General features: G+C 56.7%; 3 protein-coding genes across 9 annotated transcripts in view; 1 reads left to right on the top strand and 2 right to left on the bottom strand.

Annotated features, from left to right (window-relative positions):
• The first annotated feature begins 58 nt into the window (after positions 1 to 58).
• RBPMS (RNA binding protein, mRNA processing factor) lies at positions 59 to 13,605 on the top strand. Of its 2 annotated transcripts, XM_086890663.1 has the most exons (9): positions 114 to 191; positions 6,050 to 6,127; positions 6,308 to 6,346; positions 6,455 to 6,517; positions 7,247 to 7,397; positions 8,004 to 8,134; positions 9,845 to 9,914; positions 11,229 to 11,334; positions 11,933 to 13,605. In XM_086890663.1, the coding sequence occupies exons 1-7, from the start codon at positions 129 to 131 to the stop codon at positions 9,905 to 9,907; spliced, it is 588 nt and encodes a 195-aa protein (XP_086746789.1). In that variant the 5' UTR covers positions 114 to 128; the 3' UTR covers positions 9,908 to 9,914; positions 11,229 to 11,334; positions 11,933 to 13,605. The 2 variants fall into 2 exon arrangements, with proteins under 2 accessions (XP_086746788.1, XP_086746789.1); XM_086890662.1 differs by lacking the exon at positions 8,004 to 8,134 and having other exon boundaries at positions 59 to 191.
• LOC147653301 (uncharacterized) lies at positions 2,353 to 11,938 on the bottom strand. The gene is made up of 7 exons (XM_086890665.1): positions 8,353 to 11,938; positions 7,852 to 7,925; positions 7,516 to 7,611; positions 6,716 to 6,821; positions 5,072 to 5,169; positions 4,571 to 4,649; positions 2,353 to 3,346 (listed from the first exon to the last, which is right to left on the bottom strand). The coding sequence occupies exons 1-4, from the start codon at positions 8,498 to 8,500 to the stop codon at positions 6,816 to 6,818; spliced, it is 324 nt and encodes a 107-aa protein (XP_086746791.1). The 5' UTR covers positions 8,501 to 11,938; the 3' UTR covers positions 2,353 to 3,346; positions 4,571 to 4,649; positions 5,072 to 5,169; positions 6,716 to 6,815.
• The window catches only part of GTF2E2 (general transcription factor IIE subunit 2), a 29,403-nt gene continuing 26,135 nt past the window's right edge, over positions 12,048 to 15,315 (bottom strand). For 4 of the 6 annotated variants that reach the window (XR_015287326.1, XR_015287325.1, XR_015287327.1 and 1 more), the window contains exon 9: positions 12,048 to 13,278. The gene's annotated coding sequence lies outside the window, so the exon portion shown is untranslated. The remainder of the gene's footprint in view (positions 13,279 to 15,315) is intronic. The other 2 variants (XR_015287324.1, XR_015287329.1) reach the window with 1 other exon arrangement.

The raw sequence follows: 15,315 nt of genomic DNA, 5'->3' as shown, positions 1-15,315 counted from the left end.
CCCGCCCCGTCCCTCCCCGGCCGCGCCGCCCCGCCCCGGCCCCGCCGCCGCCGCCGGGACCAGCCCCCAGCACCGCCCGCCCGGACGCGGCTGCCGCCGGCGGGACGAGGAGCCTGGCCGGTCGCACCATGAGCAGCGTCCCCGCCGACAGGGAGGGCGGCCCCGCCGACACCAGCCTGCCCGAGGAGGAGGTACCGGGGGACACACGCACACGCACACGCGAAGGGATCTGGGGAGGAGAGGGTCCGGCTTCCCCCTCCCCACCCGCGATCCCCGGCAGCTGCGCTCCGCGGGTGCCCACGCAGCCGCCCGGGATGGGCGGGGGTCCTCGCCGGGGGGGTCCCGTCGGCTTCGGCGGCTCCCGGTACCCGGGGCTGCTGCGGGGGGAACGGGGACGGCCGGCGGGAGCGCATCCCCGCTCCCCGGGACGCTCCCATTCACCGCCCGCGTCCCCCTGGGGCTGCCCGCAATCGCCCCTCCGCCTCTCCGGAGGGAACCTGCGGGCGCGGGGAGCCCCACTGGAGACACGGATCTCCTCGGGAGGCGTGCGGGATAAACCAGGCTCCTCTCGGTCCCGCTGCCGGCGCCTGCTGCCGGCGGTGCCCGTGGGTACCGCGCATCCGGCGGCCGCGCATCTTCTTCCCGTGAGTCTCGCCCCAAAAATGTCCAAAACGCTCCCAATCCCCACGGGAGACCGACCCCACAGCCCGCCACGGTGAGAGCGGCTTTTCTTCATTCCAGCCGGAAAGTTCCTGGTTTTGCCCGTGACCTTGAGATGGGAATTTGGACTTTGTGAGGGTGAGAGCGGGAAGATTTCTATCTGAGATCTCCTCTTCCTCCTCACCGTCCACCCGGCTGGGCTGCTCCAGCAGGTCCCTGCTGTGCTCCCTGGCTGGTGGCCGAGGCTGGGATCAATCACCGCAGCTCCATCGCCCGCTGTCGCCCGCCTTCATTTGCGTATTCCAGAGGTGGTTCCGGCTCCAAACTTCCCAAAGTTTCCTAAATAACGGGGAGCTTTCCCCGCTGGCGGCCTTGCGGGGTGTGTGGGAGATGATGCTGCGGCTCCTTTGGGCACGGCCCTGGGTGACAGCCGTGGAGCCCTCTTGCTTTTCCCAAAAGCATGGCCTGGACCTTGCTGGCAAAAGGCAACCCTCGCTCTGCTCCCGGTCGGATCCGCAGGGCCCGGGGCTGGATGATGCTTGGGGATGCTGGACATGGGGAACCCCCGGAGGGGAGGGCTGGGAGGTGCCAGGGACACCCAGAGGGCCGCGGACACGCGAGGAGGGCGATGCCCACTCCCGGCCCGCAAGCCTCGCTCCTCCCGTGGCCAGGCAGGGATTTTCCCTGCGGGACTTTATCCAGCCCAGGCTGTGGAGGAGCCGGTGCTGTCTATTTGCTCAAGGATTGCTCAGCTACTGTGCCTCACCTCCTCCCTCCCAAGGCTTGCCTTCCAGCCTCCTGCTCCCTCCGAAAAGGGGGAGAGGCAGCCCCCATCCCGGGGAGCTCAGCCAGGGCGCTGCCGGGTGGGAAAAGCCCCCACTCCATCCCCGCTCCTCCTGCCCGGGATGGCCTCCCGCTCCCTCCCGGCTGCTCCCCCGGGAAGAACCCCCCCGTGCAGGGCAGCTGTGGGCCAGGGGCTTCCCCACGGAGGAGCCAGAGCAATTTGGGAAGGCGGTCACGTCACTTCGGCCGGGCGAGAACGGCATGTAAAAAGCTCGGCGGAGGCCTTATTTGGTAGCGGAGCGGCTGCGGAGAGCCCGGCTCGTGGCTCTGGTCCCCATCCCGTGCCAGATCCCTCATCCCGGGGGAGCCGCGCCGTGGGGAGGGGACCCCACGGATGGTTTCTAGGCACAGTGTGCCCAGCGAGGGGATAAAATTTGCCTCCGTGGCCCCAGTGTTGCATCCCCCCCCGTCGTGTTCCCGCTTCCTTTCCTCCTCGGAGCGTGGGGTGCGGAGGGTTTGGGAGCAAGCTCCGGGCGGGACAGGGACGTGTGTGACCCGCGCCTGATCCCGCCGCTCCTCCGCTCTGTTGCAATCCCCCATCTGCTCCCTTGGCTTGCTCGCTGCCTTTTCCTCTGCCGCTTCCTCGTTCCAGCCCCGGCAGCTCTGGACTCGCTTTTCCCCAAGGGCTATTCCTCTCCTCCTGTCCTTCACCGGACGCGAGAGAAGCGGGATTTTCCGGAGAAGCGGCTACGGGTGGGAGCTACGGGAGATTTCTGCCGCTCCTCCCGCATCCCCCGGGCGGAGAAGCCGGCATCCCCCGGCCTCAGCCTTGTTTATGTCGGGGAGTTTTGCGGGCTGAAGGCATGCGTACACACAGCCCGGGAATCCAAACCCAGCCGAGGAAGACGCTCCATTAGCCAAGAGACTTTATTTATGGCAGGATTAATCCCTGCGGGGCGGGAATGCACCCCGCTTTGCCGGGAATGGGAGGGGAAGCCCTGCTCGCCCTGTTGCACGGCTCGATGGCAGAGCCCCGTGCCATCGCCCTCCCGCTCCCGGTGCCTCCCCCTGCGGCGGGCAGTCAAGCGGATAATCGGCTGGTGGAGAATTAAAGCGAGCCCCGCTGGAAGGGGCGCACGGACGGACGAGAGGGATGGGAGCTGGGCTGAAGGAGGCGATTAAATGCCTCGTGGATGAATCACCCGGACGCCTCCCGCCGCCCCACGGCCTGTTAACATTTACCGGGAGTGGTTTGGGCAGGGCAGGGCACCGGGGACGGCTCCGAGACCAGGACCATGCCAGCAGGGCACTGCTGGGGTACCTGGCGTCCCTCCAGGCATCACCATCTGATGGGGGTCCAAGCCAAGGAAATGCCTCCCTGGTGCCTCCTCACCTTCAGGAGACGAACCTGGCCCGTGGCTTCATGTGAGCAAGGAGAGGAGGAGGCTGCTGGTGCTCCAGCAAGGACCTCGCCGTGCTGGGGTGATCCTTGATCCATGCTCTGGGGACCCCAGTCACTTCCTGGCCCAGATCTTTGTCTCTCCTTGCGTGTCTTCGGCCCTGACCATCCCAGCAAAACTCCACAGACCCTTTCCAGCATCCCTCAAATTGGCCCAAGACGAGACCCAGGATTTCAGGGACAAGAGAATGTGATGGTGGGATGCAAAGGTGAGAGGGACAGGCCAGAAGTGGGATGGAGATGGTTTCCAAGGAAGAGGAGAGTAGCAGAGATGACGAGCAGACTTCCTGCAGGGAAAACAAAAGCCAGGAGAGGACATACCAGGAGTGAGGCAACACAGGTAGGATCCAGCAGCCCTGGCAAACCTGGGAGCTGTGGGGTGCAGCAGCATGAGCAGAGGACAACTGTGGAAAAGGACTTGGAGAGGTCCCATAGCTGCCATCCCTATGGAAGGAAGTCAAGATGGTCACCTTTGAGCTCCTCCTGGAGCAAACATTGGCACTTGTGACTTGAAAAAAAAATCTTTGGTTTCACCCCAGATTTTAGGAAGAAGGAGAGACCGAGGAATGTTCCACCAAAAAGAAACTGAAAGATGTTCGTACAGCAGAAGTGAAATGAAACAGCTCAGGCTGTCCAAAAAAACCTGTGGGGTTTAGGCTGGGGGAATCCCATGCTCCAGCACCCTTTAATCCTTCCTTGAGAGCTGTCTGTCTGGCCCTGTCCCATGACATCCCTGGGAGCAGGCCCTGTGCCTGATCCACCTCCCAGGAGGAGTATTTCTTCCCTAGGGAAGGTCATATACGTGCCTGCTGCCTGGCAATTTCTCTGATTAGGCTTTTATTTTTTTTTTTCCCTGCTTCAGGAAAAGATTTTCCCCCAGGAGTGTTTCTAGTAGAGGATGGGGAATGAATCCTTGGGATCTCTCAGCACAAAAAAAAAAAAAACCTGGAGGAGCTCCCTGTGGGCCAAAGCTCTCTGTCCATTTAAGGGCAGGAGTAATACTTCTGTCAGGAATCTTTCCCTTGGCAAAAGGATATCTTTTAGCCTGCTGGGATTATCCCCTAGGATGCTCCCTTGCTCTGCCAGTCCCACCTGCTCGTTACCCAGTGAAAGAACGCTGTTTATGTAGCACCCACTCAAACATCCCTGGGGCTGGGTACATTTGTGGGGTGCACATGGGGAGCACCCAGGAGCTCACCTCCATCCCCTGCCCTGAGTCCCAAAAACCCTTTTGGGGCTGGAATCCAGCTGGGGGATCCTTTGGAGCCCTTCTCCCTCTTGCCGCTGTATAATTTTACAGATTCAAACTTGGCCGACCCACGTTTGAACTTGCAAAGAAAACAAAGTCATTAGAGAAGAGAAGCCCTTCCTCTCTGGGGCTGAATTTCGGAGGGTTCCTTGGGAATCTTTCATCTCTGTCTCTCTCCCATGTGGCTTGGGGGATAAATGGCCTGGCAGGCTTGGGCACGTACGGTTTGGATTTCAGGGATGCGGCAAACTGGCAGTGGGTTCCCCCGCTCCCACCAGTCCCTCCCAGCGGAGCTGTGGCCAAGTTCCCTAATGTTTCCTGAAGCTCTCCAGAGGCAGAAAGCCAGGCATGGCTCCAGGGGTGAGGGAGAGAGGGGACACTGTGCAGGGATGCTCGGCCTACTTGGGATGTAACCCCACCTGGGAAGGTGGATGTGTCTGGAGAGCCGATTCCCTGGACAGCTCAGGAGGATCTGTCTGAAAGCAAATATTTTTTACCCTAGGAAAGGAAAAGTTTGCTTTCTTTAGGTTGAATTTCACGGACACAAGGGGACATTCTCCAGGTGAATCCCTCCCTAGCCCCTGCCAGAAGAAGTTTGGGCAGTGTCTCCACTGGGGAAAGGGGCAGGACACAACACTGTGGGATGTTCCATCACTCACGGGTCTCAGGAGACAGGCAGAAAGCTGGCAGGGGTCCCCCAAGGTGCTCTGGGGGATGGTCCCAGTAGAGGGGACAGGCTAGCAAGCTGTGCCTGCCTGCAGCCCGGGCTCAGGACGGGGTGAGGACATCCCTTCTCTGCTATCTCATCCAGCCTGGATGCTGGACCCCGCAGGGGTGGTGATGGTGATGATAACTCTGGTACCCAAGATGGGTATCACTGGGGCTGTTGACACAAGGGCTGTGTGCAAACAGCTGAGTACCTTTTGTTATTTAATAGATATAGGTCAGCCAGGGGTTTTCTTCCACAAAGCAGGAATGTTTGCTGCTCCCAGGCTGGGAGATGGGGGAGATAGCTTATCTGCAAGAGAAAGAAGAAATGTCAGCAAAAGAATAGGCCTGGGCGGGCTGTTTCCCATGTCTCTTTCCCAGGGAATGGGGCAGGCAGGGTGCCTGGCCAAAAGAATTAAATAACATACATCGAGGTTTCCCCCTTCTCCAGCCCAAAGTGTTAGGATGAGATTTTGGGGATGAGGAAGAGGATCAGCACGTTCAGTTCCCCACACTGCTCTCCCGGTTACAAGCTGATTGTAAAGTAAAACCATCCCAGCACAGGGTTTGCCCATCCCTGAGGAGCCCCACATCCTCCTTCAGGGTGGTGGGAGCAGGATTTCTGCCAAACATCCCAGCTTTGAGGATGCTGCACCATGGGTTAACATTAGATCCACCCGAAAAGGGTTAAATCCCCTTAAAAGGTGACTTTCACAAACCAGGGACAAGCTGATTAAATCCAGCCCCCTCTAAAGCAGGGCCTTTCCTCCAGGAGGAAGAGTTGGTGTTTGTTTCTCCCAGTCCTTAATGAGCTGCTGCAATTAAACTGAGACAATAGGCATTGTCTGTGGAGTCCGGGATCCCAGATGACGGAGAAATCCTGTTTGCCAGACCGGGGTAGGAAGGTGCTGGGATTCTGTGAGCTTTTTTATCCTGGAGAGGACTGGTAGGGTTAGGACAGGTCCCTGTTACCTTTCCATGGTGCCTTAGCAGCTTCCTCCATGGCCACATGGAGGATATGGGGACACCCCTCCCAAAAATTCAGCATCACTCAGGTGTGACTTAAGGCTTTTGTCTGCCCAGGAGGTTCCTCTTGGGCTGGTATTGTCCCTCTGGCGGCGGGAAGCGGGGTGTATCCCCAAGTTAGGGGTGAGAGAGGGTCCCCAGGAACCTCCTTTATTCTTTTCCAGGTGAGGACACTCTTTGTCAGTGGGTTGCCTCTGGATATCAAGCCTCGGGAACTTTACCTGCTCTTCAGACCCTTTAAGGTATCGAACTGGGCAGGGAAAGGGGGGCTGAAAGCATGGGGCTGACCTCTGCCCCAGTCCCATGGTCCCAAACCACTTGCTGGGATCTGGGAACCCACTGAAGTCCAATTCAATCTGTTTATTCAGCTATTTAATTGTGGGGATCTCCACCAAACAGCCTTTTTAATCCTTTCCTTGCAGGGGTACGAAGGGTCTCTCATCAAACTCACCTCCAAGCAGGTAGGAGATGCTCCAAATGGTGCAGCCATCCCACCATTCCCTGGGGTGAGGGGCTACCCTCTCTGCTCCCCACGAGCCTCACTGATGACTCCTGTCCTTCCTCCACAGCCCGTGGGCTTTGTCAGCTTCGACAGCCGCTCCGAGGCGGAGGCGGCGAAGAACGCGCTGAACGTGAGTGTGCCTGGCCCAGCCACTCCATTTCCTCATCTTCCCCTTGTTTCCCTGTCCCCAGATACTCTCTGAATTCCTCCATCCCAAGGATGTGCACCTCCCATGCCAGCCTGCCCCATGGCATCCCCATCCCTCCAGACAATCCCATTTTTGTTTCTCAGCTGCATCCTCCTTCCTGGGGGGCTGCATCCCTCTCACCTTTCTCAGGGCCATCCAGAAGATCTTGACTCAAGCCTTAGATACAAGTGAGAAGCAGCATTCCCAGCCTCTCCTGTTTACTCAGCAGGAAAAATCCCAGCTAAGTCTGCAAAAGAAAAAAGCAAATTTCACTTTCTTTCAGCAGCTTGTGAAGTTACCTGAAAATAGTCACAGGCAGAACTGCGTGGAGCCGGTTCTCCAATTCCTCACCAGTTCTCCCTGTGTTTTTGTTTTGTTTGGGGTTGTTTTTTTTCCCTTGTCTTCATTTCCAATGTAAAACCTTTTTTTTTTTGGCTCCACTAATCCCTCTGGATAAGAGCTCGGCCTTGCAGGATGCCGACTGCCAAATATGGTGCCGATGCTAAAGATGCCGGAGGAATGCGAGCCGCCTCGGGGCCCGGCAAATTAGCTCATTTCGGGGCTGGAAGTTGAAAAAACCCATAAATAACGGGGAGCTATTTTTGCTGCGGGGCCGGCACGCGGCGGTGCTCGCCCACCCGCCACGCCTCCTTCCCTCCTTCCTTCCCACAGGGCATCCGCTTCGACCCCGAGATCCCCCAGACGCTGCGGCTGGAGTTTGCCAAGGCCAACACCAAGATGGCCAAGAACAAGTTGGTGGGCACCCCGAATCCCAGCACCCCTCTCCCCACTGCCGTACCTCAGTTCATCACCCGGGAGCCCTGTGAGTACCCCTGCACTGCCAGCAGGGCTCTTTTTGGGTTGGGAGGTTCTCTGGGGAGCAGGGATGTCGTGAGCTGGGGGTGAAGGGGAACAGCGGGTCTGACTGGAAGCATTGGCACCTGCTTGCTGCGTGGTGGCACGTCCTGGGGGTTCCTGAAGGAACTGCTGGTGCTGGAGAGGACCTGGGACAGGTGACAGCCAGCCTGGCATGGTGCCTGGGAACAGGATGAGGTCTCAGGAGAGACCTTGGCGATGTCTTGTGAGCGCTCCATGCCTGTTTCCGCTTCCAGAGGAGCTTCTCTCATGCAGACTCCAGCTCCTCACCTTGCTGTTGCATGCAGGCATGAGCTGCACTCTCTCCTCTCCTGAATCCCTGGGATTACTAAACCTCTTAGAGACAACGAGCCCAGCCCTGGCTCCCTGAATGATGCCCCCAGCCCTGTACCATTGCTCACCCTGTTATCCCAATGGGTGAATTGTCTCTCAGCCGTGGCATCTCGCACTTTCCCGGGGCCAGCTCTGCTCCTGCCTCAAGGGGAGAAGGAAGGACGCAGCGAGGGTTGCAGCCCTGTGGTCACCGTTAACTCTCCCTCTTCTTCTCTTGCAGATGAGCTCACAGTGCCTGCACTTTACCCCAGTAGCCCTGAAGTGTGGGGGCCGTACCCTCTGTACCCAGCGGAATTAGCACCTGCTCTACCTCCTCCTGCTTTCACCTATCCCGCTTCGCTGCACGCCCAGGTAATTCCGACCCATCCGCCTCCACTGCTCACCCTCCCGCCCGCCCCGGAGCCCCTTCCCCTCGGTGCTCACCGCACCACTAACTCTGCCCGGCTGACAGGCACTCGCTCCCCACTCCCCCCTGAGATTTAGGGAAGGCTCCCAAATGGAGCTGAATGCTGGCAGGGGTCCTGTCTTTCCCCAGACACCTCTCTCTGCCTTCCTGCTTTCGCTGGTACCTGTGGTGGGGCAGGTGGTGAGGGAGGAGGGAAGGCTGGGGATGCTCTCAGGGTCTGGAGCATCGCCGTCGCTCCTGGCACCGAACCACCCATCCGGCTGGCCAGTGTGGGACGAGGGCTCCAGAACCCCTGGCTGCCCCTGGAGCATCGCTGCGCGCTGTTCATGGGGTGTGAAGCCAAGCAGCTCTCACTGGGGAGGAGAGGGAAGTGAAGCGCAAATGGAGGATCCATCTTTTATTGACGAGGCGCTGCCTCCTCACAAGCGCTTCCTGCTGGCTGCCGCTGCCGGTGGCCCCCGATGGCAGCATGTGGCTGTTAAAAATTAACCATCCGCCTGGGAGAGGAGCGGGGGAAAGAGGAGAAGTGGAAATGGCGGAGGAAGAGGATTTCTTTGCAGTGCCAGCCTTGCAGCATCATGGGGATGGCTGGGAAAGGACGCCTGCCACAAGGGGAGAAAGGGCAGCTACCCCCTCAGCATCCGTGCTGGACATCATGCTGGCTTTTGCTCCTTGCTGCCTGCTCCGCCTCAGTGATGAACAGGAGTTAAACAAGCACGTGGAAATAGATTTGCCAGACAAACTGCATCCGAAAGGCTTTTGGCCTTGGCCCATCAGGATTGAGCCAGGTTATCCAGAGCCACCATCACTGGGAGCTGGAGCAGCCAGGGGCTGGTTTGAGCAGGAGGGTGAGGAGAAGTGCTCAGTGTGCAAGCCATGTGCAGCCTTTGGATGAAACTCCGGCTTTTTGGGCCCTGCTGTTCATAGGAAGAGCGTTGGTAAATATTATTGCAGCTACGTACTTGCCTTGTCAAATAACTGCTAACAGGCAGCACCTGCCCTGCTCAGGGAAGCGCACAGCCAAGGAAACAGAGGTGTACGGAAGCTCTGAGGGTCCCTTGGGAAAACCCAGCCCGAGACCTGATGTTAGACAGAAGCAATATTATCCGATGTGAAATATCAGCGCGGTGGGGAGGGTGCTGGTGGCACCTTCCCATCCTCCTGTGCAGCTGCCGGTGTTGGGGGTTTGCCGGGGGTGGGGTGTTGGGAGACTGGTGCCACCATCCAGACTGGAGCTGCTTCGCTGGATCCTGCAGACAGCAGAGAGACCAGGAACTGCAGGATGGATGGTGGGGCTGGCTTGGAGTTATCTGGCAGAGCACTGAGAGCTTGCACGCCAAATTTTGGCATGTGATGTTTTCCGCCCTGTTTCAAGCGGGCTTTGCAGGAGCTAAGAAGGATGAGCTCACTCCTGCTCAGTGGGACCATGATGCTGCTGTCCCAGCTCCATCCTGCTGGAAGCAGGGGCGCCAGGGGCTGTGCTCAGCTCGGTGTTACTGTTTGGAATTGGAGATGGGATGGCTGTGCTCCTGGCGCTCCAACCTCCCTCCACCCTGTGCCTGGGAAAAGCCAGGAGAAGGGAGCCCAGACACAGCCTGATCTTGCCAGGGTGGGCAGCCACCTCCCTCTCACCTGTGTCCCCCTTGTCTTCGCAGATGCGCTGGCTCCCTCCCTCCGAGGCTGGTTCTCAGGGCTGGAAGTCCCGTCAGTTCTGCTGAATGCCGGGTGAGTGCCACTGTCCCGCTCCCATCCTTCTGTGCCACCTGGGGACCAGCTCCACCTTCACCCTGAGCTGCCCCCGCTGTCACTCCCGGGGTCTCCAGCAGCTCAGGGTGGGTGGCCACTTTTCAGCAGTCACCCCGAGCCCAGCTGCCCTCCTTGTCCCCAGAAGGGGACGTCTGTGCCACGATTCACCCCAACACTTTCCCACATGTCCCGGGGCAGGATGGAAAGGCACCATGCCAGAGGGGGGGTGTTGTGATGGAAAAGGCAGCCCTGACACAATCACTCATTAAACCTCCAAGAAAACTATCCGGGCAGCCTGGGGTGGTGGGGCTGCCAAAACAAGAAGCACAGCCTCACTGAGCACCCGGCTGCCCGGCAGGAGGGAGGGACAGATCCCATTCCATCTGGGACCTCTTCGGATGGAAAAAGCCTTGCAAGATACACTCTGCAAATAACTTTGGCCTTTGTGGATAAACAAACAAAGGGGACTCAAATGGAAGAGGGAAAAGAGCCTTGGTGGACAGTAGAGCACTGCTTGCCCTGCAATCCCAGCCTGCCTGGGACCATCCTAGCTGGGAACTATCCCTGCTGGGAAGCCTCCTGCTTCCACACCCACCTGTGGAGAAACGCTAGTGGATCTGAAGCTCTGGCATCAGCTGCTTGCATGTGACTGCTGTGCCCATCTGCCTGACATCTGCAGCCCTGTGCTGCAGCCACGAGGTCACTCAGCTGGGAGGGCAGGAGGCCCAGCCCTGGCTGCAGCCGGCCCCAGACTTGGATCCATGAAGAATTCACCGGCTATTTTAGGCCCGGCAGATAAAAATAGGGAGTAGCCAGGCTTTGGGAACCAATGGTTCTTCCAAAATATGCAACATGCCCATGTTTCCAGAAAAAACATCATAAGCAGAGACGTATTTGGGAAGGGGAGATGAGCGAATCCCTTGAAACAGGTCCACCAGCCCAAGAGCAACAGTGGGTGGTGAGGATGGAGGGTCAGGGACCTCCTGTTTCCCTTCCAGGGCTCCTCCAGCTGGGAAGGGCACAGCCCACTGAGGGTTTGGCTGAGGGCCTGGCTCTCCTGCCTGCATCTGTCTGTATTTGCTGTCTGGAGCCCATCACGGGGCTAATCCCAGAACCAGCTAGGTTGGAAAAGACACCTGAGATCACCAAGCCCCATCTTTGGCCGAACTCAGCGGCAAACTGTCCCCTCAGGAAGTGCCGACTCCGGTCACCGTGAGACCGCCCCTCCCCACAGCACACTGACCTCAGTCCCCAGTGCCAGCGTCCCTCACTCTCGGCTGTGTCCTCCCACAGGTCTCAGGTGTGTGATGGTGGCCTACAGTCAGTCTTGTGGGTATTAATGGAGTCTTCCGAGGTGGCTACTGGGTTGATGTGCTCTCCACAGGACCTCAGTGTGCTGGTAAGGATGTGACCCTGCGGGCTCGGCTGCTTTGGGAAGGGGGCAGAGGAGTGAGGAAGCCAACACAACATCCCTGAGGGAATAGGCCCTGAGGGTGGCACGAGTCTGGGGCTGCTCCAGCTGCTGCCCCGCAGAACCACGGCTCTGCCATTCCCGCCTTTATCGCTGTTATCTGGGGTGAGAGTTTCCACAGCCAAGGAATGCCTCTCGGCTTTGAATTACCCCCGCTAATCTCATCTCCGTCCTTGCTTCCTGCCTTGGATCAACAGAGACCGAATTCCTCCTAAGCGCAAAATGCAACTCCAACTTAACTCCCAGCTTCCCAGTTCAAACCCCGGGGACCACAGGCAATGGGAGGAACAAAATCAGTGGGGTTCTTCATGCCTGGGATGCTACGGTCGCTCCCTGCAGGCATTTCCCACCTTTCCCTGCTAAACAACTGTCCTTGGAGAATGGTCCTGACACCCATTTCCAAAACAAGCCTCCTTCTCCCCTACCTTGCTTCCTTCCTTCCACGAAGGAAGGGAGATAAACCACAGCCCTTTTTCCTCCATCACAGCTGCTCTTTTTTTTTTAACACCTCTCTTTGTTGTTTCAGGCTTGAAAAAAAACCTCACACAAGTTTGGATTCCTCCAAGACTTTCCCACAGCCTCTATCACACATCTGCTCTCCTAGAAGAAAAAAAAGAAAAAAAACATACCTAGTAATAATATTTTCCTCTTTTACACTGTATATTTGTAAGGAAGAGTGCGTTACTCCCGAAAGCATGGTTTGACAGGCATTGTTGTAGTGTTTGAAAAAGCTTTTCAAATGGAACCATAGGAAAGCAGACTTCAAAAAAGCAAAAAAGAAAAAAAAAAAACCATAGAAAAAGGAAAAAAAAAAAAAAAACCAAACCAAAAACCAAAACAAGAGCAAGTATTTTTGTACCAAAGCTCCTCACGAGGACAATCTTACACCGGGTCGGACCACAGGTTTTGTGCTTGACTTTGGAGGTGTGTAAAGAAGAGTCTCATTATCCCCTGGCCCCGTCAGCTGCATGATGTCGAAGGCATGATGTTCACAAGCGTGAGAACGTCGAGGCACGCCATGCGGGTTTGTAGGAATTGTGCTCCGGCCGTGTTGGCAAGGTGTCTGCAGACACTACAGTATTACTGTTTTCTTCCCAGTTGCACCAAATGACGAGCAGGCAGGACAATCAGGAACTTTCTTCCCCTGTTTTCTTTTGGTTTTTTATACCTTGGGGCTGTGTTCATAGCTGCTGTGCAAAGCTTCCGTGGGGTACACCAGCTCGGATCAGGGATGGGCGGACAGCCCACACAATGTAGCAAGGTGACAATTTGCCTCCTCCTCCTCCCTCCTGCCATGACTGCTCCAAGCTGTTACGGGCAACCTAAACTGCTGTATGAAAAAACATAGCAACAAATCCTCGGTTTGTCAGCTTCCTCGAGGTTGGACATGAGTCCTGAGGGGCTTCCCACTATGATGAAGCGCTGGTCTGGTCTGGCTTGTGGTTTTAGTGCCGATGTTACGCTGGTCCAGCCGCTCCCTGCGTGGCATTCCCATGTTTCCATGTGCAAAGATGAGAAGGGAGGCTGCCAACATCCTTTACAGAGATAAGAGTACCAGCAGAGAGACTGCTTGACATACTACTTCTCCTTCTCCTTGCTCCAGGAGGATATTTGGAAAAAGAAGAGAGCAAACTGACCCAAAACTTCTATCAGGTTTTGGTTTCTTGCAAAGGGAGGTGCAGAACTTCTCCTTCCATTGCCTTTCCCCCGTCTCCATTCCAGCTGCAGGGAACAATGAGCTCAGCTGCTGCCCAGGCCTCGCCATAGCTGGTTTTTCCCAGCTGCCCATGGCCTTGTTAAACATCATCACCTTTTCCTTTCTCCTTCCTCTTGTCCTGTGGGTGGGCCAAAATAAGATGGCTGAGATTCTGCCTGTCGGGGTGGGAGAGGGGGGTGAAAAAATGAGGTTGGCTTTTCACCATGAGAAACCATCCTGTTGGGGTCTTCTGTGAAAAACAGGCCTGACAAAAGTGATGTGAGAAGAAATCAAATCCAAGACGAACCTCAGAGCGGCTCTAAAAGGAACGATACCAGCGTTCCCAAGCGACGGACTAACTCTTTTAGCAAACTATTTCCTGTACTTTGTCTCGTGGAGAGGAGAGAAGCTTCCACATTGTCTACTCTGCTTTTGGAAATATGTTTAAAGGTACTTTTCTATTGTAATTTTTTAAAAATAAAACCGGTGATTATTGTAAGTTACGTGCAGAGCGTCGCTGTGTGCTGTGTATCTGGCTAGGAACAGGGAGAAGGATCCCAACACACCCCTCAGGGCCTTGGCAAACATCAACCTCTTTCCTCCCTTGGGAATAGCTGAAAGCACTGTGAGGCTCCCGGTTGATTTTTCAGGGCAGATGCCATCGTCCCTGTTTGGCTCCCTTGGATCTCTAGGAAAGCTCCAAAACCCAGGCTGGAAGGATCAGCAGGCTTTAAAGAAACGACTCCAAGTTTACAAAGATGTTATCGGTTAGTTTTTAAACCTACTAATCTTGGCAGGGAGCACAGGAGCTGGGATGCAATTTTCCATGAGCTCAGCCTCGGCTGAGGCAAACGTAACCTAGAGACGAAGGGCCAGATTAGCTCCGTATTTTTTTTAACACGCTGGGAATTCTGAAGAACTCGGGTTTGTAAGCCCAAGCTAGAAATGCCTCCTCCTTTCTTTGCTCTGCCCCCACCCTGACAAATCCGACCAGCCCCCCCAGGAGCTTCAGCCAACAGGCCAGGCTTCAAAAACCAAGTGCCAGGAGCAAGCTCCAGCTTAGCAAAGGCAACCTGGAAAATGGGGTGTAAAGGCCAGGATTAAAAAAGCTACAAGCCCCAGGGTGGAAGGAAGAGGCACGGCAGTTATTTGAAACCCCTGGCTGGCAGGGATGAGTTAAGCCCTTAATGTTGGATGTAAATCCTGCTGCGGCCACCGCCACCGCGAGTCACGGCTTTCACAGCTTTCCTTCCGAGTTGCATCCAGCGGAGAGGTTTGTTGGCAGGCACGGGGGAGGAAGGGAAGGGAGCCACAACACACTGCTCAGCCCAAGAGCTGCTCCGAGCAGCAGCCACTGGCCAAAACCTCTGTCCCAGGCACGGCTTGAAGGGACACACAGATGTTTTTGGGAGCGGATTCAGCAGCAAACATCCTCCAGCTAAGAGAGCCGTGAAACGTGCACACATCCTGGACTTTGCCTGGGCATTGCATCTGCTCCCAGATCTGCCCTGCGAAAGGAAGCGGGGCCTTGCCCAAAATATTTAACCTCTTGAACTATTTTTTTTTTCCCATTTCCCCCATAAGCCTGGCTGGTTTTGTCCCCGTGCTGATGAGCGTTGCCCTCATCAGCAAGGGGCGGGAGCGGCACGCTGCTCGCCTGGTGTTCCCTTTGCCCGCGGTGACCTTTCCCCCTGTGGCCGGGGGAACATTCCTTCCCTGTGACCACTGGGGCACTTACAGGAAGGCCCAAGCTGCTGGCTGACACGGGAGAATTGCAAAACGGGATCAGGGACTCCCAGGCCAGCGCTGCCATCCGATACAAGGGATAAGTCCTTGGGGAATATGAACAAGCAGAGCTGGAAAAACCAAAGCGAGATTTTGCACTCTCATCGTTTCTGCTTTCCCATCCTCCCAGCATCAACTCAGGAAGGGGGGGGATGCAGGCAGCTCCTTCCTGTGCATCCCTGCCCAGAGGTTGGCTGACCGGCAGCAGGCTGGAAACAGCTGCAAAGGCAAGGAACAGCTTGGCTGGGTCTACGAGAAAAAACAGCACTGATTCCCCGCATCAGACGGACACAAGCGAATGGCAGCGGAACAGGAATGAGGTGGGAGAAGGAGAGCCAAATCTCTCAGAGGAGTTGTGGTGGATGGTCAGGCAGCAGTAGAAGGGACAGGGGATCCTGCTGCAGGAATGGAGATGGGCCAGCCGGGCC

Source organism: Cyanistes caeruleus, chromosome 5 (genome assembly GCF_971803275.1).
Source record: "Cyanistes caeruleus chromosome 5, bCyaCae1.hap1.1, whole genome shotgun sequence".
Lineage (NCBI taxonomy): Eukaryota > Metazoa > Chordata > Aves > Passeriformes > Paridae > Cyanistes > Cyanistes caeruleus.
The sequence above is the reverse complement of the archived record's forward strand: the minus strand, read 5'-3'. Positions and strand labels throughout refer to the sequence as shown.

Bases quoted from the DNA above. Each gene is read 5' to 3' on its own strand.
- LOC147653301 (XM_086890665.1), bottom strand. From the start codon at position 8,500: ATGCTCCAGGGGCAGCCAGGGGTTCTGGAGCCCTCGTCCCACACTGGC. The intron at 7,926-8,352 runs GTACCAGCGAAA...TCTCCCCTTGAG, and splicing joins CACCACCTGCCCCACCACAG to GCAGGAGCAGAGCTGGCCCC. The intron at 7,612-7,851 runs GTGAGCAATGGT...TCCTGTTCCCAG, and splicing joins TCACCCATTGGGATAACAGG to GCACCATGCCAGGCTGGCTG.
- RBPMS (XM_086890663.1), top strand. From the start codon at position 129: ATGAGCAGCGTCCCCGCCGACAGGGAGGGCGGCCCCGCCGACACCAGC. The intron at 192-6,049 runs GTACCGGGGGAC...ATTCTTTTCCAG, and splicing joins CCAGCCTGCCCGAGGAGGAG to GTGAGGACACTCTTTGTCAG. The intron at 6,518-7,246 runs GTGAGTGTGCCT...TCCTTCCCACAG, and splicing joins CGGCGAAGAACGCGCTGAAC to GGCATCCGCTTCGACCCCGA.